The 24,786-nt window shown below is 37.1% G+C and overlaps 1 protein-coding gene across 4 annotated transcripts in view; it reads right to left on the reverse strand.

Annotated features, from left to right (window-relative positions):
* Positions 1–13,960: 13,960 nt before the first annotated feature.
* Positions 13,961–24,786, reverse strand: part of LOC149793431 (beta-1,3-galactosyl-O-glycosyl-glycoprotein beta-1,6-N-acetylglucosaminyltransferase-like) — a 26,160-nt gene continuing 15,334 nt past the window's right edge. For all 4 annotated transcript variants that reach the window (XM_089967421.1, XM_089967422.1, XM_089967424.1 and 1 more), the window contains 2 exons: positions 21,592–21,818; positions 13,961–14,761 (listed from right to left, as the gene is read on the reverse strand). In XM_089967421.1, coding sequence (XP_089823547.1) covers positions 14,460–14,761; positions 21,592–21,818 — 529 coding nt within the window. In that variant the 3' untranslated portion in view covers positions 13,961–14,459. The remainder of the gene's footprint in view (positions 14,762–21,591; positions 21,819–24,786) is intronic.

A 24,786-nucleotide genomic window follows, 5' to 3' on the forward strand; every position in this document is an offset into this window, starting at 1 on the left:
TTTTCTCCAATCAAACCAGTACTACACCGTTACTTCGCCGAAATTCAAAATTAAAATGAATTGATATAAAAGTAAAGTTTTGATCCAATTATCATCTGGATCGCAAGAATCTAGGGAAGGGATTTTGAGTTAGGTGATAGAAACCCACTCGGAAGAACAACCCTATAGATAACACCAGGTATTTAAATACCCCATCTAAAATTTAATCTAAATAAATTTTTGATCTAAATTCTATCTTAAAGTAAAACAAACAACATATCTGTGGGGGTAACACTTACACATAAAACACCTTTTATTTATTTTATTTGATACGTAAGGGGGCGGGGAATCTGTCTGGTGCCCCCCAACCCCCCACCCCCCACCCCAAAAAAAAAAGAAAAAGATAATACATTTCGAAGTAGATAATACATTTGTCCGCGGAGCTGGTTATTTGGGACGTCGATTTCTAAACAACGACAATAATAATGTGTTGCTATATCATTGTAGTTCTGCATATCCATCACGTATACGATACTAAATCTACAAAGTATTGTATCCAGGAGTACAGAAGACTAATATCTGTTCCGCCATACACACCATTGTATATTTACTCGGTTGTGGGTTGGTGCCATGAATAGACTGCTATCCTGCGTGTTCTTAGCATTTTAGAAATTTATTGAAATTCGTATATTTGACAAATACGTGAAAATTGCAAATGTCCACATGGTACTGGATGCAAGATATTGATTAGCACGGAACTACTCCTGGAAAATAGAGTTTTTAAATGTCATCGTTTGATACTGCATGAATCTTCCTTCGTATGTGTATTCTGCTTACATGTACACATACACTTTGAAAATAAAATAATGAATGTGTAAGTAGCATCACATGTTAAGTTTACGTCAGTCACGGTGGTAACATTTTATTTATCTAGATCTAGCAAAGCAGAACAATATAAACTTGATCTTGTAAATTTTCCCGGCGCTTGTTTGTTAATTCATGCACGTGTGATATTTGTTAATTTTGGACACAAGAAAGTTTGGTTCAAAGTCTGATTATTTCCTAATTTACCATGTGCTTATATTGTTTTCGGGTTGCAATGATGATATTTAGAAAGAATCTAGTCTTTGTTTTCTTAAAATTGTAAAATAAAAATCATATTGCTCTTCAATGTTATGATACACGTATTCATCGGAGCTTATCTCATGGGAAGTGTTGTTAACGAATAAAGTTGTAATTGGACTTTGTTCGTAAAATGGTACATTGTATTAACTTAAAATTCGTTTTATTTTCACCTTCTTCCTCCTCAGTTATTCCTTCAGGTTATCGTTTACAATAATGATTTTGGTTCATTATGATTTATTTATTTTTTAAAATTGTACGTATTTGTCATCATATTTCTTCATATATTTATTTCGAATGTAGTACATTAAAACCATTCAGAATAAGGAAATGGTGCAAAATTCTGGCGTAATCCAGATGTTGTTCTTGATCATATCATCAGTAATCTTGCTCTTCTTTGTTGGGTACCCCAATTCAACGTCGATGCGAATATTAGCTTTCTACAAATCTACACTCAACAAAAACGTCTATTCCGGTGATTTGATCCAGCGTATGACTTTGTAACTCTAATCAACGATGGACAAAGTTGTATCAGCGTTTTAAAAAAATCTTTCCTATGTAATAAATCGTGAGCGTGTGAATATGGAGGCACCATTGTTGATGCTGATTTTCATTCAACCTTTTTTTTTATTAGTTTCGTTGGGTGCATCATTTTTATGTGCGATATTCACGGGACATGCTAACTTCAGTACATGTAATTAATTTCACCGACTTGAAGGTTTCTTGCACAATATCTTATGGCGATATTTGACGCAGTGTATTGTATTCAGCACCGAGTTCTCGTTGTCCTTGCTAGTACATGATCCACAACCCTGTTAATTTTCAATGTTATCGAGATAAAGGTTAAAATAGTATTGTGGCCTCTTTGACAAAGCGATATGATGCATTACAAGTCAACAGCGACTTACTATTTTCGTTGAAGATAGAACTAGACCACTGTGTGGAGAATTTAATTTTCGCAGCAGCTGCGCTGAGAAATCCTTCAATAATGATTTGCATGTTAAACGTTGGTACTTTCAGCATTATATGATATTCGCTGTGTTTGTTTAATCTAAAATTCTCACTGTAAAGGAAATTGCCACAGTCGATAGTATTTATTTGAGATTTATTGCCACGCTGCTATGTATATTTCTCATTCCAGTCAACAGACGTTTCACTAATCAGTCTCGATGGCATCTGTGTGAATTTACAACCCCAAACGAATTCCTGAGTGTCACGCGACATCCTAGAAACCTCAAAGGTTGTTTGAGACCGGGACATGTCTCAAAGAATTATAATTTCTTTTTAGTTATCATCAACACTGGTAGTATAACCTCAAATTAGATATACCAAATTTCATGCGCAACTCGGCCTAAACTTGAAAATTCTTTAAGTAATGAAGAAAAATATATAATTTTGTGCGAGCTTGATTCGAACCTGGAATGTCTTGTTATGTATATTAAGTTTATGTTGTGTGCTTGATCATTATCCGTAATTGATCTTTGTCATACCTGACTTTTTTCATTTTTTTCAAATATGTTTATCTTAAGTTAATTTCAAGGCTTAACCTTATTTACGAACTTATGGTGTTTTTCCTCAGAGAACTCGTTAACAATTGGATGGAATTTCCATTTAAAATGACCCACATCCTGGTCAGTTGATTGCGTGTTAGGTCAAGTGAAATTATTACATAAAGGATGAGGTAAAAATAGAAAAAATTATGTGGAATCTGCTGAGTTCAGATTTATTTTGAGAGTAATAATTTATTTAAAATATTTCTCGGGAAGTGCTCATTGATATTTTAAAATAAAACACTTCTATGAGATCGTTGTGAATTCATTCAAAGACATTCTGGATTTTTACCACTGCGGTACATCAAACCTATTGGTGCATTAGCACACTGAAAACTATTGGTACATAAACACATTCAATACTGGATTTCATTCGGACCAATCTAAACTTATTTACTTGTGATAGAACATTCAAGGTTATTTGGGATCCAAGTCAGAATACTGTAAGTTCCTCTTAAACGGCGTGGAAATTTTAATCGGACTCGCAGTCATTTAGCCGATCTATGAATAGCTATGAGAAACAATGAAATAGTATGGCATGGAACCACATGTGATATGCGGCCGTAGCGGATTGTCGCCCTTGGCTTGTGACGGTCCCGTGTGGCCGATTGGTCCAAGGTGTTCGCCTTTACGGATCACCCACATCTCAACCCAGTCCGCTTGGATTCGAGTAACCGCTCAACCTACATGAATATGTAAGGAACCTTGACAGTAGCATCCCGCGGATCTGACATTCTTCCCAGGGCAGTAGCGTCCCGCGGATCTGACGTTCTTCCCAGGGTTTGTCCCTGGTTCTTCTTGCACAAAATCGACTGGCCGCCATGTATAGTCTATCAGATGCTGCAACATGGCGTTAAACCCATAACAACAAAAACAGAAAACACACACGAGAAATGTTATATATCATTTTGGCGTAGGCTACTGAAAAATATTTTGTGTGTCCCACATGGGGTAAACCGACATATGAAATAGCCACGCCGAAGCAACAAAGAACGGGCATAGAAAGCAAGGAAAGAAAATTCTGAACTGAACTCAGACAAGACTTGTGTTTTATAAACAATTATTCAATACAACCAATGGTATACATAATACAAATAAATAACGTCTATATGCCCTTTAGAAATGGTACATTTACAAGTATGCATGCAGAGTGCGATCATGTCTTTTATAAATGAAAATAATTATCCAGATATACCACAGTTAAATAGTTATTGATGATTCGTAGGGGGGTGGGGAGGTCAATGTGCACTCTTAGCAACAACTATCTGCTTTTATCGCTAACGCTAAACAGTTCGAATCAACACCGGCAATACATTTGCGCAAGACATGTTAGACGAATCGAAATATAAGCTATGTATATAAGCTGGAAAATTAGTGTGAACTCTCAAGATGATGTAGCAGAGGTAGGTAATAGTACAACTATGTACGGTAATAAACTGTTACATTGTATGTGATTAACTGACAGACATTTAACAATGTGTTTGAAACATTTTTAAACTCGGAAAAAAATAAAACTGTAATTGTAACCATTGGAAAGTCCCCAGTAATGGTGAAATGGTAACACAAGAAAGAAACTTTGCTAAAGCACCTAGAAGTGATGACAAAATATAGAAAAAGGAGTCCAAACTTATGCACATCCCTCTGGTCTCTCGCAAGTGTTACCTACAGGGTGATGTTTTGGACCTACAGCGTTATTGGTTACGTGCTCATCGTTTCCCGCGCTAAACCCTAATTTAAAAACACTAGGGCAATTATTTTCCTATTTGTCTGCTAAACAAATCGATCAATTCCTAAAATAATATTACTTTCAACATGAGGTGAAAAATTTGTTTAAAATCAATTCAACGACTTTGCGCACTAGGACACGTTCAATGACCGCATGAATGGAGTAGGAAAGGTCATCATATTACTTAGTCCTGGAGTTTGATAAACAATGAAATTACATCTCCAATAATGCGGTCTTGGAAAAAAGGAGGTTCATTTTAAATGCTGAAAGTGCCAGATGATGCACTACACAAAGTAAGCAAACATACTGTACTTTTTAAAAAATAATAATGCATAACGCAATTTACTTACATTATGAATTTTAGAGCAGATGAATTCAATCGTCTCTCTCTGGTTATCATTTGATTAAAAAAAAAATATTGAGTAAAACAAAAGTCCTCAAAAAAGCCTCATATGGTAGCTATACGCCTCTGTAGACGGACTATTCGAAAGATGGAAACGGCATTTCTGCTTCTCCAAGTGTTTTCAGGGCCTGTCTAACTGCAATTGTACTTCCGAGCAATTCTAGATGTCCAGGTATTATGAAGGCATTTATATCAATCCATGCTTTATGACAAAACTTCTGCGTCTCCAAGCATTATCAACTCATGTCTGCTTCTCCAATCATTATCAAGGTATTTCTGCTTCTTTAAGCGTTATGAACGCATGTCTGCTTCTTTAAGCGTTATCAAGGCATCAATCCGGATCCAAGAATCCAAGTATTATCAAGGCATTCCTGCATCTCCGTCTAGGCCTACTATAAAGACATTTCTGCCCCGGCAGAGTGTTTTTAAGGTATGTCTGCCTTTCCAAGGATACCTAAAAACTTCTGCCTGTACAGGTATTATCAATGCACGTTTGCCTATATCAGTATTCATAAGCATGTTTGCCTGTCCCAATATTATCAAGGCGCTAATCTCAACCCAGATAATTCAGGTCTTATCAAGCCATTTCTACCTGTTTGGTCATTACTAATGCATGGCTGCCAGTCCAGGATTTACTTGGAACCTCTGCCTGTCCATATAGTGTAAATGAATTTATGCCTGTCCATGCATTATAATGGCACGTCTACATGTCAAACGTCTTCCAAAACCTCAATGCATGTCCAAGTATTGTCAAGGACCTTCTGTGTGTCACACGATTCCCTGACGCTTCTGTCTAAAAGGTTTCATGCCAAGTCTACCTGTCCACGTATCCCGAGGTACAATTGCTTGTCTAAAGATTAGCAAAGCATTTTACATTTTCACATATTGTCGAGGTACTTCTAGACAAACTTGTACTGCCAATGTACTTCTGTCTGTCCAAGTATTCTCCGGTATTTCTGCCACGACAAGTATCTATCCAATCATTATCAATGAACTTATGGCTGCTCAAGTATATCCAGGCACTTCCGTCTCTCTGAGCATTCTCAAGGTGCTGATGTCTTTACATGTTTCCTAGATACCTCCACCAGTCACGATATTCTCAATGCATCAACGTCTGTCCAAGTATTTTCAGAACACTTCTTCCAGTGCAAATATTCACTGGCACTTCTGCTGCCTATCTAAGTATCGACAGGTAACTCTGCTACTCCACATTATCTCACGGTGCTCTTGCCTGTCCAAGTAATCTGAAGGCACTTCTGCCTGTTCAAGTATTCACAAGCACTTCTGCCTGCCCAAGTTATATTTAGACAATTCTGCTTGTCGAAGTTGCACCAGGCACCGTTACTTATCCCGTGATTCTCAAGGCCTTGCCTGTCAAAACCATATTTAGGCACTTCTGCTTATCCAAGTATCCAGACACTGTTGCCTGTTCAATAAGTCTCACGGCATTAATGTTTGCCTGTTGCGACTCTAGTCTTAAACCATTACAGAGCAAGAAAGTGAAATCAACAATTTGAGTACAATTTAACAAACAATTTATTTCATCAAGTTACTAAGTAAAGATTTATAAGCAAGTTATAGTGCTGTAAATTAAATTTCAAAAGATCCTAAATAGTCTTTCACAATCCAAATGTACAGAATGTTCCGAATGAATTTTGATAGTTTTGAATGTCGTGGTGTATCACATTGACATAATTCAGAATATCGTTGAATGAGTTCTCAATACTCCCAAAGTAAAGTTTTAGTCCAGAATGCCAAGAAACATTTTGTAATTCTAATGAATAATTTAAGTAAGTAATTCCTCTCAATTATATCTGAGCACAGCTGTAAATAATTCCATGCACTGATCATAAAGCAGAAATGAATAATTGTTTACAAAATCTCTTTATATACAAATGTTAATGACCTTATAGATGTCCACGATAAAAGCCACTAACTCCTAAATAAGGTTAGATCGTGAGCTCAAATTTAAGTAAACAGCTTGTTCACGTCTTAGAATAAAGACAAAGGTCAGGTAGGTATTATTTATACAATCCTCGATCACCGAAAAAATTAAGCACACAATATATTGTTAACAGGTCACTTTTTATGGCGCCTTTGATCTGGTTATCGTTATCTAGGAGATGATCGACCTCGATAGTATTACCAATATTGAGTAAATAATAACTTAAAGTATGAAATTATTGGATGGAATATCAGAAATCTGAGCAGAGATACAGAATAGAACACACAAGACCCCGTATGTAAAATACATCAATTTAATCAATTACATAAACATTCTGAAATTGACTGTGACATTTGAAGGCTACACGTTCTCTAAGAAACATTATAAGCAAGTTTATAAGAAATAATACTGTTCGGTTATACCGATTAAACAAATTTCATTATTGAATCGAGTGAATGGTCGAACTCATTTGCTCAGCATTCCGGTATAACCATGTTAACTCCGGTCATTTCAAAATCAATGTTGGTTACAGGTCAACGTTGCCGTATTCTTTTTCCTTCTTTCTGTTACTTTTCTCCAGCCTCTTTCGGGTCGTCAACCGTAACTTGGTTGCCTGCTGTCTTTCCTCACTGCGTTGGTGGATATATGGAGCAACTTCCTCTTTAAATGAGTAATACGTAGCCTAAATATTTGTAACGTTTTTTTATTTCCTTCTGAGATCGAATAATAATCCTCACTCTTTTTACGTCAGATATCGTCTTAACGTAATTCAACAGGAACTAAGGCTAATATGGGTCAGTTCACAGCTTGACAGCTGGTACATGAGCTATTACCATATCATTAATGTCTTTTTGCATTCATAAATCAAACAATAACATAATTGGGCATCTTAATTAACCTCTCGGACGCCCCTGCTGTGGGTTATAAATCACTAACTGGACTAAGCCGGACGGCAGGCATAGGGTTCTCGGTTGAAAAGAATTCACAATTTAATTACACAAATGAATTAATGGACATCATGTTTTGTGCTAAATACATTACTTACTAACTAGCAAATCAGTGGCACAACATTTCAAGACATAGCATAATCAATTCCTAGCATACATAAGTCATATAATTTAAAACAGATACATTCACCCATTCTCACAATTCGTATGGACGTAATGTATGATATTCCTACAATACACGATTCCTATTTCACACAAACGAATAAATTCAAGCAGATTTATATCAAGAATATATTGTATGACATTCTTAAAGTCATGCAACAGTCAAGACAAATGAATGCAAACAATTAACTCATCAAAGAAAATCGATGGGTGAATTTAAACAAATTAAAACTGATAATTACAAATTTTCAAAATATGAAATGTCTGCAATTGAGACAATACATTGTGCCTTCCGACACTCACTCTCTTTCTGTGAAGCCAGATCTGTATTTTCCTTTAAGTCTCGTGTCCCTCAACTTCCAGACACCCGTCCTTTGTACAATTTATCAGGAAAAATATGTGTTATTTCCGGAAGTCAACGTCTTGTCGACCTACAGAAAATTTGACTATTCTCGCAAGGAACATTACTTAGCATATTAAATTTTTGGCTGAAACAGACACCCCTCATCTAGCTTAGCCAATCGGAATTGACTTTATCACACCACAACATTTTTTTAACACGCCCGTCGGAGTTGTAATGATTCTCTCTATTCTGCCTTTATTATTAACTATTTATGGGAAAACTAATTTTATGACATTTATTTCAAATGGCCCACAATTGTTTCTAGAGTGTCACCACTTTGCCGGTTTTCCACTACTTTACTCCAATTTAACGTCGCCTCTATACCTCTCCGACCGGTATCCCAATGAATTCTAATTACAAATCAATCGTGCTCCAAAAAAGGAACATCAACAACAAGAACTCCCATCCCCAATCTCACGAAAGCGATTTATTTCGGGCATGGCTCAAGCGTCACTGAAACTAAAGGTATTCTCCATTACCTATTTTTCTGTCAGCTAGTGACCTTGACTTTTCACCTATTGACACCAAATAAACAGGCCCTTTGACCCGATTACGGACAGGATTTTCGCCACCCTAAGGGCAAGCCATTTCAAAAGTTGGGTAGTTGTAGAAATTGGACAACTCGCATTATTGTGCGGAAACCATATGTATTCTTTCAGCCACAATAACTTTTTCCTTTGACCTTTGGATTCGAAAACTGAGAGGCTTCTTTCTTACACCGAAGTGCAAGCCAGACACAAAGTTTGGTAACTGTAAATGATAAACAACTCAAGTCTTTATGCGGAAAAGAAATCGAAAACAGACAGACAAGCGGACGCCAGACTCATGAACAGAGCAATAGAAGCAGTCATGAATGTTAACCGATAAAATCATACCCTGAGGTCAGCTCGACCTGTCTCGAATATAAACAGCAATATAGATAACACACCTTTACTATATAAATATTATCGGTGCTTGTTTCTGTGTTTTGACGGCACATCAACACAATTAGGTTATGTAGTGCCTAGGGAATTATAGTTAAGTGCATTCACCAGCACACGATATGCTATAAATGGCGGCCAGTATTAATGGTAAATGATGAACAACTCAATTCTTTATGCGGAAATGAAATCGAAAACAGACAGACGAGCGAAAGCCAGACTGATGAACGGACATTATAAGATAATGGCCACTTCCTTAGATGGGTCTATAAAAATATTCTTTACGCATTGCGTGATTTAGGCTTTTTGTGTTGTGAGATGTATTCTTCACAGTGTTATTGTTCCAGGGAGAAAATTAAAATTTTAGACGTCAGTAATGAAGAGGACAATTACAAATTTCATAAATGGTGCAGTAAATACATTAGCACATATACTCGATGAAACAACCACCAGACGACTACCAGGATTGGGTGCCTTTCAGATTCATATTTAACACAGGCCTGTAAAAGTCTGGTTTTAATTGGAATGTGTTTTCTACCCCAACACCATCTGTTTGTATGTCAATAAGGAAATGTGAAATGACTCATTTTTTAGATAACCAGCGCAATCAGTATTCGTCTTAGCATTAAATTGCATGCAACATATTGTTTTCGAATGTCAGCAAATCGAATGCAGTATCAAATGTTTGAGTTGCTTACCACAGTTCTATTCTTCACGGGCTTCGAAGCAATGTTTTAAAAAATTCCCTATGAAATTTAATTTCTGACAAATTCAAGATATTATACAATTATCTCACAACACAAAAGCCTAAAGCTGATTATCGCGATGTCAGTAGCACACTAGGCAATATTACAGAGCAATAAAAGCAATTAGCAGTCATGCCTGTTAACCGATAAAATCATACCCTGAGGTCAGCTCGACCTGTCTCGAAAATAAACAATACAGATAACACATCTCTACATTATAAATCTTGTTTCTGTGTTTTAACGGCACATCAACAAAAGTAAGTTATGTAGTGCCGAGGGAATTATAGTTAAGTGCATTGCCTCTGAAATCACCACTATTGTCGATCCGGGATGACCAGATGGTAGGATTTGAATTCGTACGTTAACGACTGAACAATTGCAACTTCTACCTCAGTTAGTCGCCTCTACCAACAAACGAGTGGGCTTATCAAACCAACTGGTTACAAATTTATCCGAAAGGGCCCAATCCGCCTGTTTCTTTCCCCACATTTTTGTTGTGTAAAAAGTAATATAACCATGTTAGCTAAGAATTAAAAAAAGGCATCAATCTCCTTGAATATTCATAATGTAACTAGAATTCCTTGTAAAATAGCTTAATATACAAAAGATACACTTTGATCCAAGTTGCCAGAAACACATCTAAGTATAATTTGTATGCAGATTTCTTTCTTTTACGATTACAATATTTCATCAACATATTATTAAATAACATTTTACTTCGTTTTCCCGCGCCTTCGTTTTTACACATTTATTCTTTCTCATAGTCGGCGCAAAGCAAAGAACGTTATTTGAAGTAAAGTGCGTATTTTGCAAAATCTTATTTTCATTTTGTTCCAAGTGTCGAGGAATTAACGACCGGAACACTAGTAAACATACATTCAACGTAAGTACTGTAAATATTTTCCTCATTTTGTCCTGGATCACGTTGTCCATTCAAGATTTTGTTAGAAAACGATCAAAGAAATTGTCCTTCATTAAATGACACGATTCGTGTAATTTGACGAAGAACAAAAACGTGGTCTCCATTTTAAAAGCTAGCATTCACGTTGTCCACAAACGTCATTAAATTGCCACATCGACTCTCAGGCTGATATTCTCATGCACATCTTCATTTAAGTGTACTCGGCTCATATAGATTTGCCAAAGGATTTTCTGACATCATAACTCTCTTCTTGTTGAATATACGTCTCAGTGAACTGGATACCTTGCACTGTGCATTTGCGTCTAGCGATGCTGACACTAAGACGTTGTTGTTCTAGTTGTTGTAGGGTTTAACACCATTTTTCAGCACACGATAGGCTATCCATGGCGGCCAGTATTAATGGTGGAGGAAGAATCCGGGAAAACCCCAGAAAGAACCACCGACCCACGAGAATTAACGAAGCTACTGGCAAGCTTTCTCACATACCCACATTGGGACACTATGACGTGTAACTTGTATTAGCTCAATTTCGTCATCACAAAACCTTGTACCGTATCAACTAAGTTAACTTTTGTCAGTCTACTCCTTATGATAAAATTAATTCTCGTTCATTCATGAACCCAAACAAGAGATATGATATAGTTTCGCCTTCTTTCATAGTGATGCACATGTATACGTGTAACAACGAGCCAATATGTATTCTTCGCAGTGTTGTTGTTCCAGGAAGAAAATTAAAATTTTAGACGTCAGTAATGAAGAGGACAATTACAAATTTCATAAATGGTGCAGTAAATACATTAGCACATATACTCGATAAAACAACCACCGTATCCGCCCGGGGTGGGGGGACGAGACATGTGCCTCGTTACCTGCTTTTCACAAGTTTTAATGATTATTTAAGAAAGATAATAACATTAGTGAAAACCAAAGAAACAAACGCACAGTACAAGAAATTTTAATTTCATTTAAACTAAGATAGAACTACGTAGATGAAGACAACATTTATATCTTGGCATACAATAACAGACTAGACTTTACCATATAATAATGCAATACTTTATACATACATACATACATACATACATACATACATACAACTGAGAATGGGGTCCCAAGTGGCCGAGTGGTCACGGAATTCTATTACTAGCATAATCCACCGTAGTATTGTCTAAAAGACCTGCAAAATCACTAGAACAAGAAATGTGGATCACTTTGACTTAATTTTACTTGTGATGTTAGCGGCCGTCAAGATGAATATATAGATCAAGTTTCGTGACATTTTATAAAACAGCGAGCATAAAACTGTGACATTTGCAAAAACATAACCAAATAACCGGAACATAGAAGGTAGATCGCGTTGACCTCATTTTTACCAATGCTGCTTAACATCCTTAATGATGAAAACAACATAATGCCCAACAATTACAGAACCAAATAACTGGAACATAGAAGGTAGATCACGTTGACATCTTTTTTACCAATGCCGATTGACATTCTTAATCATGAAAACAACATAATGCACAACAATTACAGAACCAAATAACTGGAACATAGAAGGTAGATCACGTTGACATCTTTTTTTACCAATGCCGATTAACATTCTTAATGATGAAAACAACATAATGCACACACATTACAGAATCAATGGAGCGTCAACAGTAGATCGCTGTAACCTACTTTTGACAGTAATGCCTGTGCAACAGAGTCAGAAAAAAACGAAGTGCAAAAGCGTAACGCTGACTTGTACGTGAGTGATGTAATGGGTACGAATGCTTCCTTTGTTTCGACTATTTACCACGGAAGCGAGAATAAATTAACAGCTAAGTCATGATTGGATGCACATACATCTAAAAGTCAAATTCTTCTCCTCTCGTTTGAGGCACTGTTCTCGATTTCAAACGATGGGACAACAAACAGCTCGAGATGGCGTTGTTGTTTTTTTATAGTGTGATTCCATAAATTGATTTATAATGATATAAGGTCGAGACTTATACCAATCTAAAAACACACGACTAGTATTGAGCCTTGATTGGGAAAATGTATCATAGCGAATACACGTTAGCGGATCTCACGAGACAAGGCTTTGAATGCTCTCTAGCAATGTCATATGCTCAGAAGAGATGATACAGCATTCCCGATCAATGCACAATACTGGTTATATCTGTATTATATACCCTTCAAGAATATACAAGTGTTTTAATTTATTATTTAACATTTTTACAATATTGTTAATAGTTAACGAGGTTTCGCATATCGTCGTCGACGTGGCATACTAATTCTGGATGCACAGCATGTATATTCACACGAATGTGCTTACGCTGGATGTACATGGTATCAGTTATTGAATGCACCTTCTTTTTGGAAAATTATGTTGCTATAAGTGGTTCACGTTGTTCATGCTATTCATCAGTTTTCACATTGATGTATTCACCAATTTCACTAATAACAAATGATGCAAACGACATGAAATTAATAGATGGTTTGCGATCTCCACATGAAAAATTGGAGGGTAGTTCAGTGTTGGACTTTAATGAATGCAAGAAGCTCGAGACAGTGCATAATGATTTAAACAGAAGCTTGCTTTTATTCTGTAAGTAATGCTAATTTTTCAACACTTGAGGTAGGCCAGGGTCCTTCATATAACGTTGTAAAGAAGTTCCAATTGATCGGACTGGTGTTATGGAAATTATTCCAAATGCTGCTAGCGATGTGGATATCTATATCAGATTGTCGTAAAGTGATTCGTTGTGGGTATGTTTCATGCAAAGGTATTTAATGTACTATAACATTTCCAATTATATATATATATATATATATATAGAGAGAGAGAGAGAGAGAGAGAGAGAGAGAGAGAAGGTAACAAAAATAAAGCGTATTAAAATTAGAATTGCTGCACCCAATAAAGATTACGCAGAGTTATTTTATTTTTAATTTTGCAGGGAACATGACAGCATACTTGTGAAGGAGATTATCACTTGAAATCTACTTCTTCTGATGCCATTATCAATAACAATGTTGTCCAGTTTGCATTAAAACTGATGAAAAGGTACATTTAAGATACGTAAAATATTTACTAGAATTTTAAGAATATTAGAGTAATATTTTGAGATAAAGCAAACAATGGGAAACAATAAATAAGAACTTATTTTTTATTACTATCTAATAGTTGTTTTCAATATGAAAGGAATATGAATTCAGTCCCATGAAAGAAGTTCCTGTAACTGCCGTTAGAATGGAATACATTTTGAGAATAAACATAAGCAGAGCCTAATGTAGTTTATGTGGCACGATATGACTGGTTGATAAGTTTATTCATCACCAAAATTAATAAGTTCGTCAGACGACTACCAGGATTGGGTGCCTTTCAGATTCATATTTAACACAGGCCTGTAAAGATCTGGTTTTAATCTGAATGTGTTTTCTACCCCAACACCATCTGTTTGTATGTCAATTAAGAAATGTGAAATGACTCATTTTTTAGATAACCAGCGCAATCAATTTTCGTCTTAGCATTAGATTGCATGCAACGTATTGTTTTCGAATGTCAGCAAATCGAATGCATTATCAAATGTTTGAACTGCTTACCACAGTTCTTTTCTTCACGGGCTTCGAAGAAATGCTTTAAAAAAATTCTCTATGAAATTTTATTTCTGACAAATTCAAGATTTCTATAAAATGTTGGATCGAATGTTAATTTTCCTAAAAATTCATCTCTTGTTCTGTTGTACATTAGTTCCTCCATACAATCGAGAGCGAAGTATTGGTAATTCCAGTAAAATTTGTTGGCAAACATTTCTGGGCGGGAGTATAACAAAGGGATATCACCCACACCGAACACGCAGATGAGACGAACTCGCATGCCGTGACAGGGCCAATCCCCCCAGTTTTTAAAACGGGTCAGGAATGGTTTCAAAACAGAATCGGTCTCTGGTTCACCTGGAAAGACAACAATAAATTCTCTTAGTTCTGTCACTACTAAGTTTTAGAAAGTGCATGTATTAGCTTTGGTTTAGCACTACGCAGCTATATATGAAAAATCAAGGTCAAACAGAGAAGTAACTCTATTGGCATTACGAAAATCAAGAACAAGATAATATAATGCCAATAATTTGAATCAGTCCATCTCTATATTGAGAGTGAAATAGATTATTTTGAAAGACCCAACTTTCTTACACGAGCTTTAGAAACGCGTGATAGCTTTAAAATTACAATTAATCGCTAGTACAAAAACAGTTAAACCGAACTACAATAAATGCTACGGTAACAACGATGGACCGTTGACCATTAATTATATCGCTTGCAACGCGTAGGACATCACACCATTATCGGCACATATGAAGCTTGATAGACCTTTAACATAAGAATGGGGCGGGAAATGTATATCATCGAATTCAACAGTTCACAATGAAAAAAGTCTGACATACTGGCTCTGTTCGATGTTAATATTCGATGTTAATATCTTTGAAATTTCGGGGCCCCGAGTGGCCGAGTCTTCTAAAGCGCTCTCCGTTACGGATCACTGCAATCTCACCTCTGTCTGAGCGGGTTCGAGTCTCGGATTCAGCCAATGTGGGTATGTGAGAAAGCTTGCCAGTAACCTCTCGTGGGTCGGTGGTTCTTTCCAGGGTTTTCCCGGGTTCTTCCTCCACCATTAATACTGGCCGCCATGTAAAGCCTATCGTGTGCTGAAAAATGGCGTTAAACCCTACAACAACAAAAATATTTGAAATTTCTCATCTGCAATGGACTTAATTAAAAATTATCAACGTTCGCCTGCAATGATTGTGTGAGAACTCGTCGTTAGAGCTGACCATGTACTATACTCTGGTCACTGCGACTGAACAATTTTGCGAGAAATGAAATCTGAGCTTTGCTACAGTCATTGCAAATTTAGCACGCTATCTTGATTTTGTAATGGAATCTTTACAGAGGAGAAATCCAATATGTTTTCCTCGAATACAGACAATGTGACGGATTTTTCTCCATCGTTGATGACGTTTATTATATCCCCTGTCTTAACGATTGCTAGGAAGCGTTCATAACAACCACTATATAGCGCGTACATATTTAAATTACTGTAATTTCTTGCGTTTTAATTAAAGCTTAACAGTAAACTCTTTTTCCCTCTTCTAAAGAAAGGTTAAACATTTTAGGAAAAGTATATGCTGATATATTGCCACGGCAATCTCGGATCTGGCGACTGCGCCATTAAAGTGTTGTAGGCTCTACTTCTCCACTGGGGAAATAAATCTAACCAGATTCGCAGGCTTACACTGCGCCTCCCTCCCCTCATTTTTTTCCATTGCCTTTTTTATTTGAATTTTCAAAGAAAAAATCTCAAGCTTATAAATTATTTGGGATTGTCAACCAAGGAGGATCGGTATTCAGCAAACTATTTTTTGAGCCATGTTGTTGCGTAAATTTTGTAACACACGCACAAAAACTTGTTTGGTTAGGCTGATTCTTGATTGAAGTATTTTGCTTACAATGCTTTTTGTTTTCATTGACTCTCGGATTGTTACCTCGTTCTGTAGAGAAACTAGAGCATTAAAATCAAATCCATTCCCTATAGTAAGACAAGTGGATAAACGTGCTATCTAGGAATTATCGGCAAGCAAGGTTACAATGCGACAAGTGTTGATAAACACATATCGAGAACCAACACGAAGAACTCTTGTTCAATTCATGTACATTATTTTACCTGTGGTGACCTATAAACGGAATTTATCGGCGTAGTGACAGCACTAATCGCGTGTACCTCTAAATGGCAAGTGGCGTTTCTATACTTTATGTTAAAGCCTTATTACTACCAAACAGTACATAGCCTATTCCTTATTCCAATGTTTAAACCCATACCCTAAAGCTGTGTTAAAATATACTTTCATGAATTACAGTAAAGATGTATCTGATATCAACTCTATCCTGCTTTTTTGCGTCATGCTTTTGTCACGAAAATATTATATCAAGAACCGGGCGATACCTTTCAAATGGACAAAAGGAAGTTTTTTAATTATAGCTAAAGTCGTATAAACGAAAACAATATCTGAAGCAACAACATGGACAGACAGGAAGGACATTTATTTTGCCTTCAAACGCTTTGGTCTTTATCAAATGTACCTTTCAATGATCTACCGTGCCGCAGTATAAAATATCATTATTTCAAGAACAATAAAACTGAATAAGAAAACACAAAGAAACCCTATTATTTTTAATTTAATGAAGATCAGAACGTTATTAAATTCTTTAAATACTTATGAAGATCGTCTCCATTTTTCCAGTTAAAAAGAATCCATATATTCTCAAGAGTACCGAGGACAACGTCCTTATTCAAACTCAATAAAAAACTTAACTCACACCCACCCCCCTGTTTACATGAATCTAGCTATGTCAATGAAAACCAATAGCGTATAGCAGGTGCCATCGTAATCTTGGAGTAAACAAACTGTGAACACGTTTCCATTGCTTGTACATGGACACTGCCTCTTTTCATGGATGTCCTATGATTATTGTGGAACTATATACAAACTAGTAATTTCTTAGGAGGAGAGAGGAATCATGTTTTAACATTGCGTTGCACATACTGTAATTCTAACTCGGAGTGATATTATCTGCAGATCTTGGAGTTCATATTTTTATGAAACACTTTCATAACATTTCAACAATATACTGCCATGTTGGTCTGTCGTTTGTTCTACCCCTGACACATAGAGTAAGTAACAAGTACGTTGTCTTTAGGTTTGAAGTCATTCTCAGCATATGATGTACATGGTGGACCTTATATTTCGTGGAGGACGAACCCGGGAATACCCTCAGAAGACCCACCAACCCAAGGAATCGACTGTCAAGCTTCTCACTTATTCTTTGCGGCCTGTAGAAGCTGATTAGACACCGACAGAGATGACATGTGGGTAATCTATGCACACATGCTCATTAAATTACTCAAATTTTTATTTGCTTTAACTTATTTTAAGGAGTGTTCATTTATAACTGTAGAAAACAGGTCAGAAAGACAAGAATAAAGCAATTTACACCGATAGTTTCGGAAAACATTCCTGAAAGTCCGTGATGCATATGAAACTAATGCAGACGAGAAAGAAACACATGGAATATTAATAATTAGGAAATGCCTGCAAACAATATGGCACATAATAGATTTCCATAAGTCTCGTTGTTGTTGTTATTATTATTCTAGGGTTTAACGCCATTTTTCAGCACAAGATAGGCAATACATGGCGACCAGTACAACTGGTGGAGGAAGAACCCTGGAAAACCCAGGGAAGAAAAACCGACCCACGAGAAGCTACTGGCAGGCTTTCCCACGTACCCACGCTAGCCGAGCCTGAGACTCGAACTCACGCAGACAGAGGTGAGATGGCAGTGATCCGGAACGGTGAGCGCTTTAGACCACTCGGCCACTCGGGGCTCCCCATAAGTCTCATAAAGTTTATTCGAAAAGTACTGGTCCATTAATGATAATGGATCTGAGGTCATATAGGTACAAAGATTTGGAAGGAGTTGATTAGAAACATTTTGCTTTTAGCATATTTATGGTCTTCAGGATACGATGGACACTCTTGATACAAGGATATGAAACGGAATAAACACATCTTAAAATGATAAAGTTGTGTTTTGTCCGGTCTAATTTCAAGATCAGTTCTTAAGCGTTTTAGCAACTGTGAATCTTCGTTACTTTCTTTAAGTGTAATTGCCTAGTTCAAATCTAAACTTGCCAAACATGTACCAACGAAAGTCATAGGCAATTTGTCTTGTTAATATGCATGACGTGACCACATAATGAAGGAGTTCGGTATGATGCCGACAGTATTTTTGACAATGGCCAGCATAAGGACTTGGCGTAAATATCCACAGTGATGCTATGAACTTGGTTATTTTGTGTTCATAATTGTTGTTCGCATTCCAGTACAGAGTGGAAGGGTGAACTTGTGCTTGTACGTTTTGAAATCTAGAAAAAAGCGTCATGTCTAGTGATTATTGCCCTACCACCACCAACAACACCACCAAGCAGCCACTTCCTTTTAAAGCAGAGTCATCGGAACAATTGCCCCCACTGAGCTTTTTGAGGGAAAATTTATTGATTAATGCAGTTTAAGAGGTAAGCTGCAAGCTCATACTTATGAAGTAAATTCAATTAATGGTTGTTGTTGTTGTTGTTGTTGTAGGGTTTAACGCCATTTTTAGCACATGATAGGCTATACATGGTGGCCAGTATTAATGGTGGAGGAAGAACCCTGGAAAACCCCAGAAAGAACCACCGACCCACGAGAAGCTACTGGCAAACTTTCTCACATAACAACATAGGCCGAACCCGCGACTCGAACCCACGCAGACAGAGGTGAGATGGCAGTGATCCGTAACGGTGAGCGCTTTAGACCACTCGGCCACTCGGGGCCCCCTCCATTAATGGAATAAAGCCTGATTGTACATATTGGGTGTTGTGAAAGTACACGCCAAGACGTAGGAGTAATATTTGCTTGAATATAATTTTACTCGACAGGGTGCAGAGTTTATTTAACAAGAAAAAGAAGGCCACACCGATCAATTTTGGTTTTGATTTTTATCAGCTCTAGCACTGACTCAAATATCGGACCGCATTTGTTCAGGGAATCCCAGTATAGTTTTACTATAACATGCTGAAACTTACTGAGCTCCAGGCGATTGCCATTTTGAAGCCCATTCCAAAGTTCATAGCCATAGAAAAAGGTTAAAATCACGATAAAATGGCTGATGTTTTAGGGTTTATGTTTAAGGCACCCATCCCAACGTCTGAAGACCAAAAAAGATTTGCCTGTCTTTTCTGCAAGCGTTGCGGATCCGGTGGATGGAACGACATTACTAATGGAGTCTGTTTCATGAATTAATTCTTCGTCATGTCTTAGGGATAGCTTATAATTAGGATTTCTTCGATGGCCAAACGTTATAACATGCTGCAGACTTTAATTTGAATTTCCGTTTCTTTTCATAAATATTCAAGAATAATCTCAAACAGTTTAGCTAAGCTATCTTGAGAATTAAATAGGCACGTGCAAACACTCTATAGCCGTGAGGCAACTTAAATTCTTTTGAAAGCCCTACTGCCGTCAATTAGGGAATATGATTTCCTTCCGTTCCAAGAAGTTATTAAAACAAATTTGCACGTATTTTCTCAAATAATTTGTACATCACTCGCAACGAAAATATTTGCCGGTAGCTATCTGAATCAGGTTTGTTTTTCCCATTCCCATTTAGATGGGCACGGTACGAGAGTTTTTCTCCATGTCCTTGATATATGCTCATGCCTTAAATTTGAGTTAAACCATTTTAATTTTTTTATATAGATAAGGTGTTCATTTTTTAGGTGATCGTGACTAGGAGCTTCTACTTTCTTAAAGTAGGAAGTGAGTTGCATAGTTCTTGCTCAGAGATTACATCATCCAAAGAGTATTGTTTATGTGCGTGCCTCTTAGATAATGTTTGATATCACGGATTGTTTTCTCTACTGGGTTCTCTTTGACATAAATATCATAATCGTTCTATGCATACAATTCAGCAAAATCTCCAAAATCACCAGCGACTAAAGTTCGTAAGAATAGGTCTCAGCACCATAACAAATTTCAACACAAGATTTGTTTGCTGGGCTTCCTCGTTTAAAATTAGAAACAGAGAAGGTTTAAATTTCGCTTTTTGATTTTCATTTCATGGTATTCGTCAGAAAAGATTTAATTATTTTTTTCTTCTTCTAATTTCACGCTTTCCGGTGTTACTGAGAGTATATGATTCGTGCAGCAGGTATTCTGCCCAAGACTTGTCTGACTGGGACTATACGCGCAACACGTTCTATTTCATGACCTCGCTTTAACGTTTTAATTCGAGTAATGCTTTATGTGTGGGTTTGCGTGCGGACAGCGCGTCTCGTGCAGCATGAAGCATGCATTCGGTTATACTAAGACACGGTTGGTTTTATTGCGTGCTTTTGTTATACCGATTTGTAAGTTGCAAGCTAGTGCGTCATTGTTACCGATTTTGTGCCATGGCGTTAGGTGGTGCAGCTTCGATGCATTTAGGATTATATTGTTTTCGATCTGAGCTGAACAGGATACATGTATGTGTTCTTTTATTGTTAAGATTTTGCCTTCCTGGTTCACGTTAAAACTAATGATAATGTTAGACAACATGTACTCGAGCACGATTTGAAAAGGGGAATATGAATATTTAGGAACGATACATTTTGCTGCAGTATTTATCGCCTTGATCTGATATCGGCCCGACGAAATCAGTTTTTTCTTTACATTTATAGGCGTGAACTCAAAAGCACTCAGTCGTACTTGCGTTAATGTTCCCGTTAGAGTGACATGTCCGTCTGTCGTGAGATGCTTGTACAAATCGTCAAGAATCTCTCACTGCATATTAGCGCCAAGTTCATGTTAATGTTCCCGTTAGAGTGACATGTCCGTCTGTCGTGACATGCTTGTACAAATCGTCAAGAATCTCTCACTGCATATTAGCGCCCAGTTCTCATACACATATAAGGTACTTATAATGATGCCACTAACAATTACCATAAGGGCAACTGTTCGTTTCAATAGCATTTAAAACATAACTGAAACCACTGAAGGGCCTGAAAGGTACTGATGGTCTCCTCGTAAAGGATTTGTTCGTGTCTGGCTTTGTAGACATTAAACTGTACCTTGCTCTGCAATGTAGTGAGACTCTTCCAAATTTCCTTATCTCTCTATCATATTATAACTGTAAGTTGAGTTTTCAATTACCTTTGTAGCTTCCTCGTATACCCAAGTGAGGATTGTGATTAAGACTGGTGAAGAATGTTTCATCGGGAACGTCAACTTTTCGTGTCCAGTTCAAAAAATCTTGAGCAGTCTCGTTATGTATGACATAATCCACAAAATCTCTGTTGACAATCACATGAATAGAACCTTTCGTGGCTGTTATATTGTGAGGTGGAGGTCCTGCATTCTGCCACCTGTCTTTATTGGCCCTGGAAATAATAATAATAATAATAATAATAATAATAATAATAATAATAATAATAATAAAGACGACTAAGAACAAGAAGAAAGACTATTCTGACCAAAAAACTAAAATATACTCAATGACACCTATGGTGTAGCATTAAAAATAAACAAATGTCCCTCTAAGGGACTGATACTCTACTGACAAAAAGGAATTTCTATGCATCTAAGATAAGACCGTTTCTTCCACTTACCTGTCGAGTGTTGAAACCATCTCTGGTGTGCTTAACACATTAACCCCTAGCGATAAGTTAACGTGGCAGGAGGTAGTAGACTACTGCCAAGCTCTGTAGCGTCATGGTCTTGTATGATACACTTAAGTGGGTGGTATTATAGAAAGGTAGACAGATGTAGCTCTACAGTGATACCAAATAATTTGGAATATCTAGTTGCACTACAAAATACTGATTAAAAAAATCTATTTTTTGGACCCGACGTTTTTCTACCCAAAATTCGCCCGTGGTCGGAATCCGATTTTGTGTCCGGATTTTAGACTTTTTGGTCTCAGATCTAAGGCAAACCGGTATGAACTGCAAACAGACAGATGAGCCTTTGCAAAAATTAGGATAAGATGGGCATTTTGAATAAAGAGTGGTCTTCATACAAAAATAATGGCTCCGTTTAGCAACAAAAAAAAAAAAAATTACCCTTCTGCTCATGCGCGAGTCAAATAGCCAATGAAATAATAAAAATAAAAAAAAAATTAAAAAAAAGATGTTTCTAACACAACTAGGCAGTATGTTATTGAAAGATGACCGGGTGTTTGGTGGTTTCGAGTCTATTCAGAAATAGCTTTCAAAATGTGTTTCCTACTCGATCTTCAGGCGAAAATGACAAAAAGTTCTAGGGGTTAATGTGTTAAGCGATAACATGATTTCCAAGCCGGTAGATGGAGTGGCTATTTTAGATGTCAGATTGGCACCCTTTTTATTTAGAACCAGCAAAATGCCATTTAGATGTACCTTTAGTGAACGCCACAGATTCAGGAGTAGTAGTGATAGGAATATTTTCAAGATGGTCGTTTTGTCGGTCATATTATATGTAAGATCCACACGTTTTTCATTTTTTATCAACTAGATAATATAAAAGGATCTGATGATGAAAACCTGTGTCGATGAATCTTGCTGGTTTGGAAGTGTAACGACAACACAGTTTTAAAGATGGCTGCCATGGAGGGCATATTTTAAAGCACATCGGCACCATTTTCATCTGGATATCAAAAAATGTTATTAGGTGAAGACCTCATGTCAAGAGGCCCCGTGTGGCCGAGTTGTCTAAAGCGCTCTCAGTTACGGATCACTGCCATCTCACCTCTCGGATTCGTCCAATGTGGGTATGTAAGGTGAGAAAGCTTGCCAGTAGCTTCTCGAGGGTCGGTGGTTCTTTCCGGGGATTTTCTGGGTTCTTCCTCCACCATTAATACTGGCCGTCATGTATAGCCATCGTGTGCTGACAAATGGCGTTAAACCCTACAACTACAACTACTACATCATGTCAATATGACAATCCACCTAGGAGAAGAAGCGAAAAGATTTCAAGATGGCTGACGAAATGACCATATTTACAGTCAGATCAATATTGTTTTCTTTTTAGCAGCAACTTGACAAGATAAGTTTTTTTTTTTTTTTTATAGTGAAAGTTGATGAGGGTAGCGATAGCAAGATCGTCAAGTTGGACATTTTCATTTTCGACCAATCAAACCTTTGGATGAATGTATAGGGAAAGTTTCATGTCCGTCTTCCATGTAGTTTGGAGAGGTTAGCGATAAAAAATATTTGCTGATGGACCGACGGACGGAAGATGGACGACGGACAAAGGGCATCGGTCGACAGAGTATCCATAATCTCTTCTGGCCAGTGGTTGTGGTTAGTATATCTAACAAATAATAGGAGCACTGATAATACACTGGCAGATGAGATTTTCATGGATATGTGACCATTTCTAAATTATAACCACTGGTGTTGAGACGGTCTCCAACTCTTCTGAAGAATTAAAGAATTGTTAAGCTATCCCCTGGGAGTAATATTGGTTATAAGACCATCCCCATCTAGATTTAAGACCAACGAGACATAACAAATTGTTTTCTGAAAGCCTTATATGAATAAGACCATCCATTCCGGAGGAATAGCTATGACGAGATGATCAAGATGCCGGCCATGGTGACCATATTTCATGTCAGATCATTACTACTTCAGGACCAACAAAACATTGTGGAAGCAAATGTCGATAAGAGTATTCATGTAGGAGAAGTCCCAATAACTAGGTTTGGAAAATGACCACCGTTAACCTGATTTTATAGTAGGCCATTGTGGCGGATATATTGGGGGTCTGATCGGCACGATTTTCATTTACAACCTCCTTGACATCATAAGAGTTGTTTCAATCAAAACCCCAAACGGGTATGACCATTAGTTCATGAGAGTCAGTGGTAACAAGTTTTTCAACTATGGCAGCCATATTGGATGTCAGTGTCACCATTTACATTTATGTCCAAGTAGAATATAGATAAATGTGCGTATAAAGACATTCACTGGAATTTATAGTGTGTGTGTGTGCGATCTAGATTATTAACGTAGCTTTAACAATTTTTCAGTCGTATCGCTACGATGTCTGCATTGTGGCAGTTTATAGTGATTTCTAGCACTGTTGCATCATGCTGCAGACACGTAGCATGATGTTCCACCCAGTCACAATAATGTTTGTAATAAATATAATACTCACTTAATTATCAACATATTTAAGCTGAGAACAACGAACAGATACCTATCAGTATTGCAGCAGGGCGGAGAAAACCATTTTAAAGAAGTACCGAGCACGTGTCAGCAATGTTTTATTGGTTTCACGTGACTACCACTTTGACACGTGCTCTATGCGCAGTGAATCTAGATTTCTTCAAATTGCTGCAACATTTACAGATTTTCGGTCGTTGTTTTC

The sequence above is a fragment of the Sinohyriopsis cumingii genome, chromosome 8 (genome assembly GCF_028554795.1).
Source record: "Sinohyriopsis cumingii isolate HCF-2022 chromosome 8, ASM2855479v2, whole genome shotgun sequence".
NCBI classification, from domain to species: Eukaryota; Metazoa; Mollusca; class Bivalvia; order Unionida; family Unionidae; genus Sinohyriopsis; species Sinohyriopsis cumingii.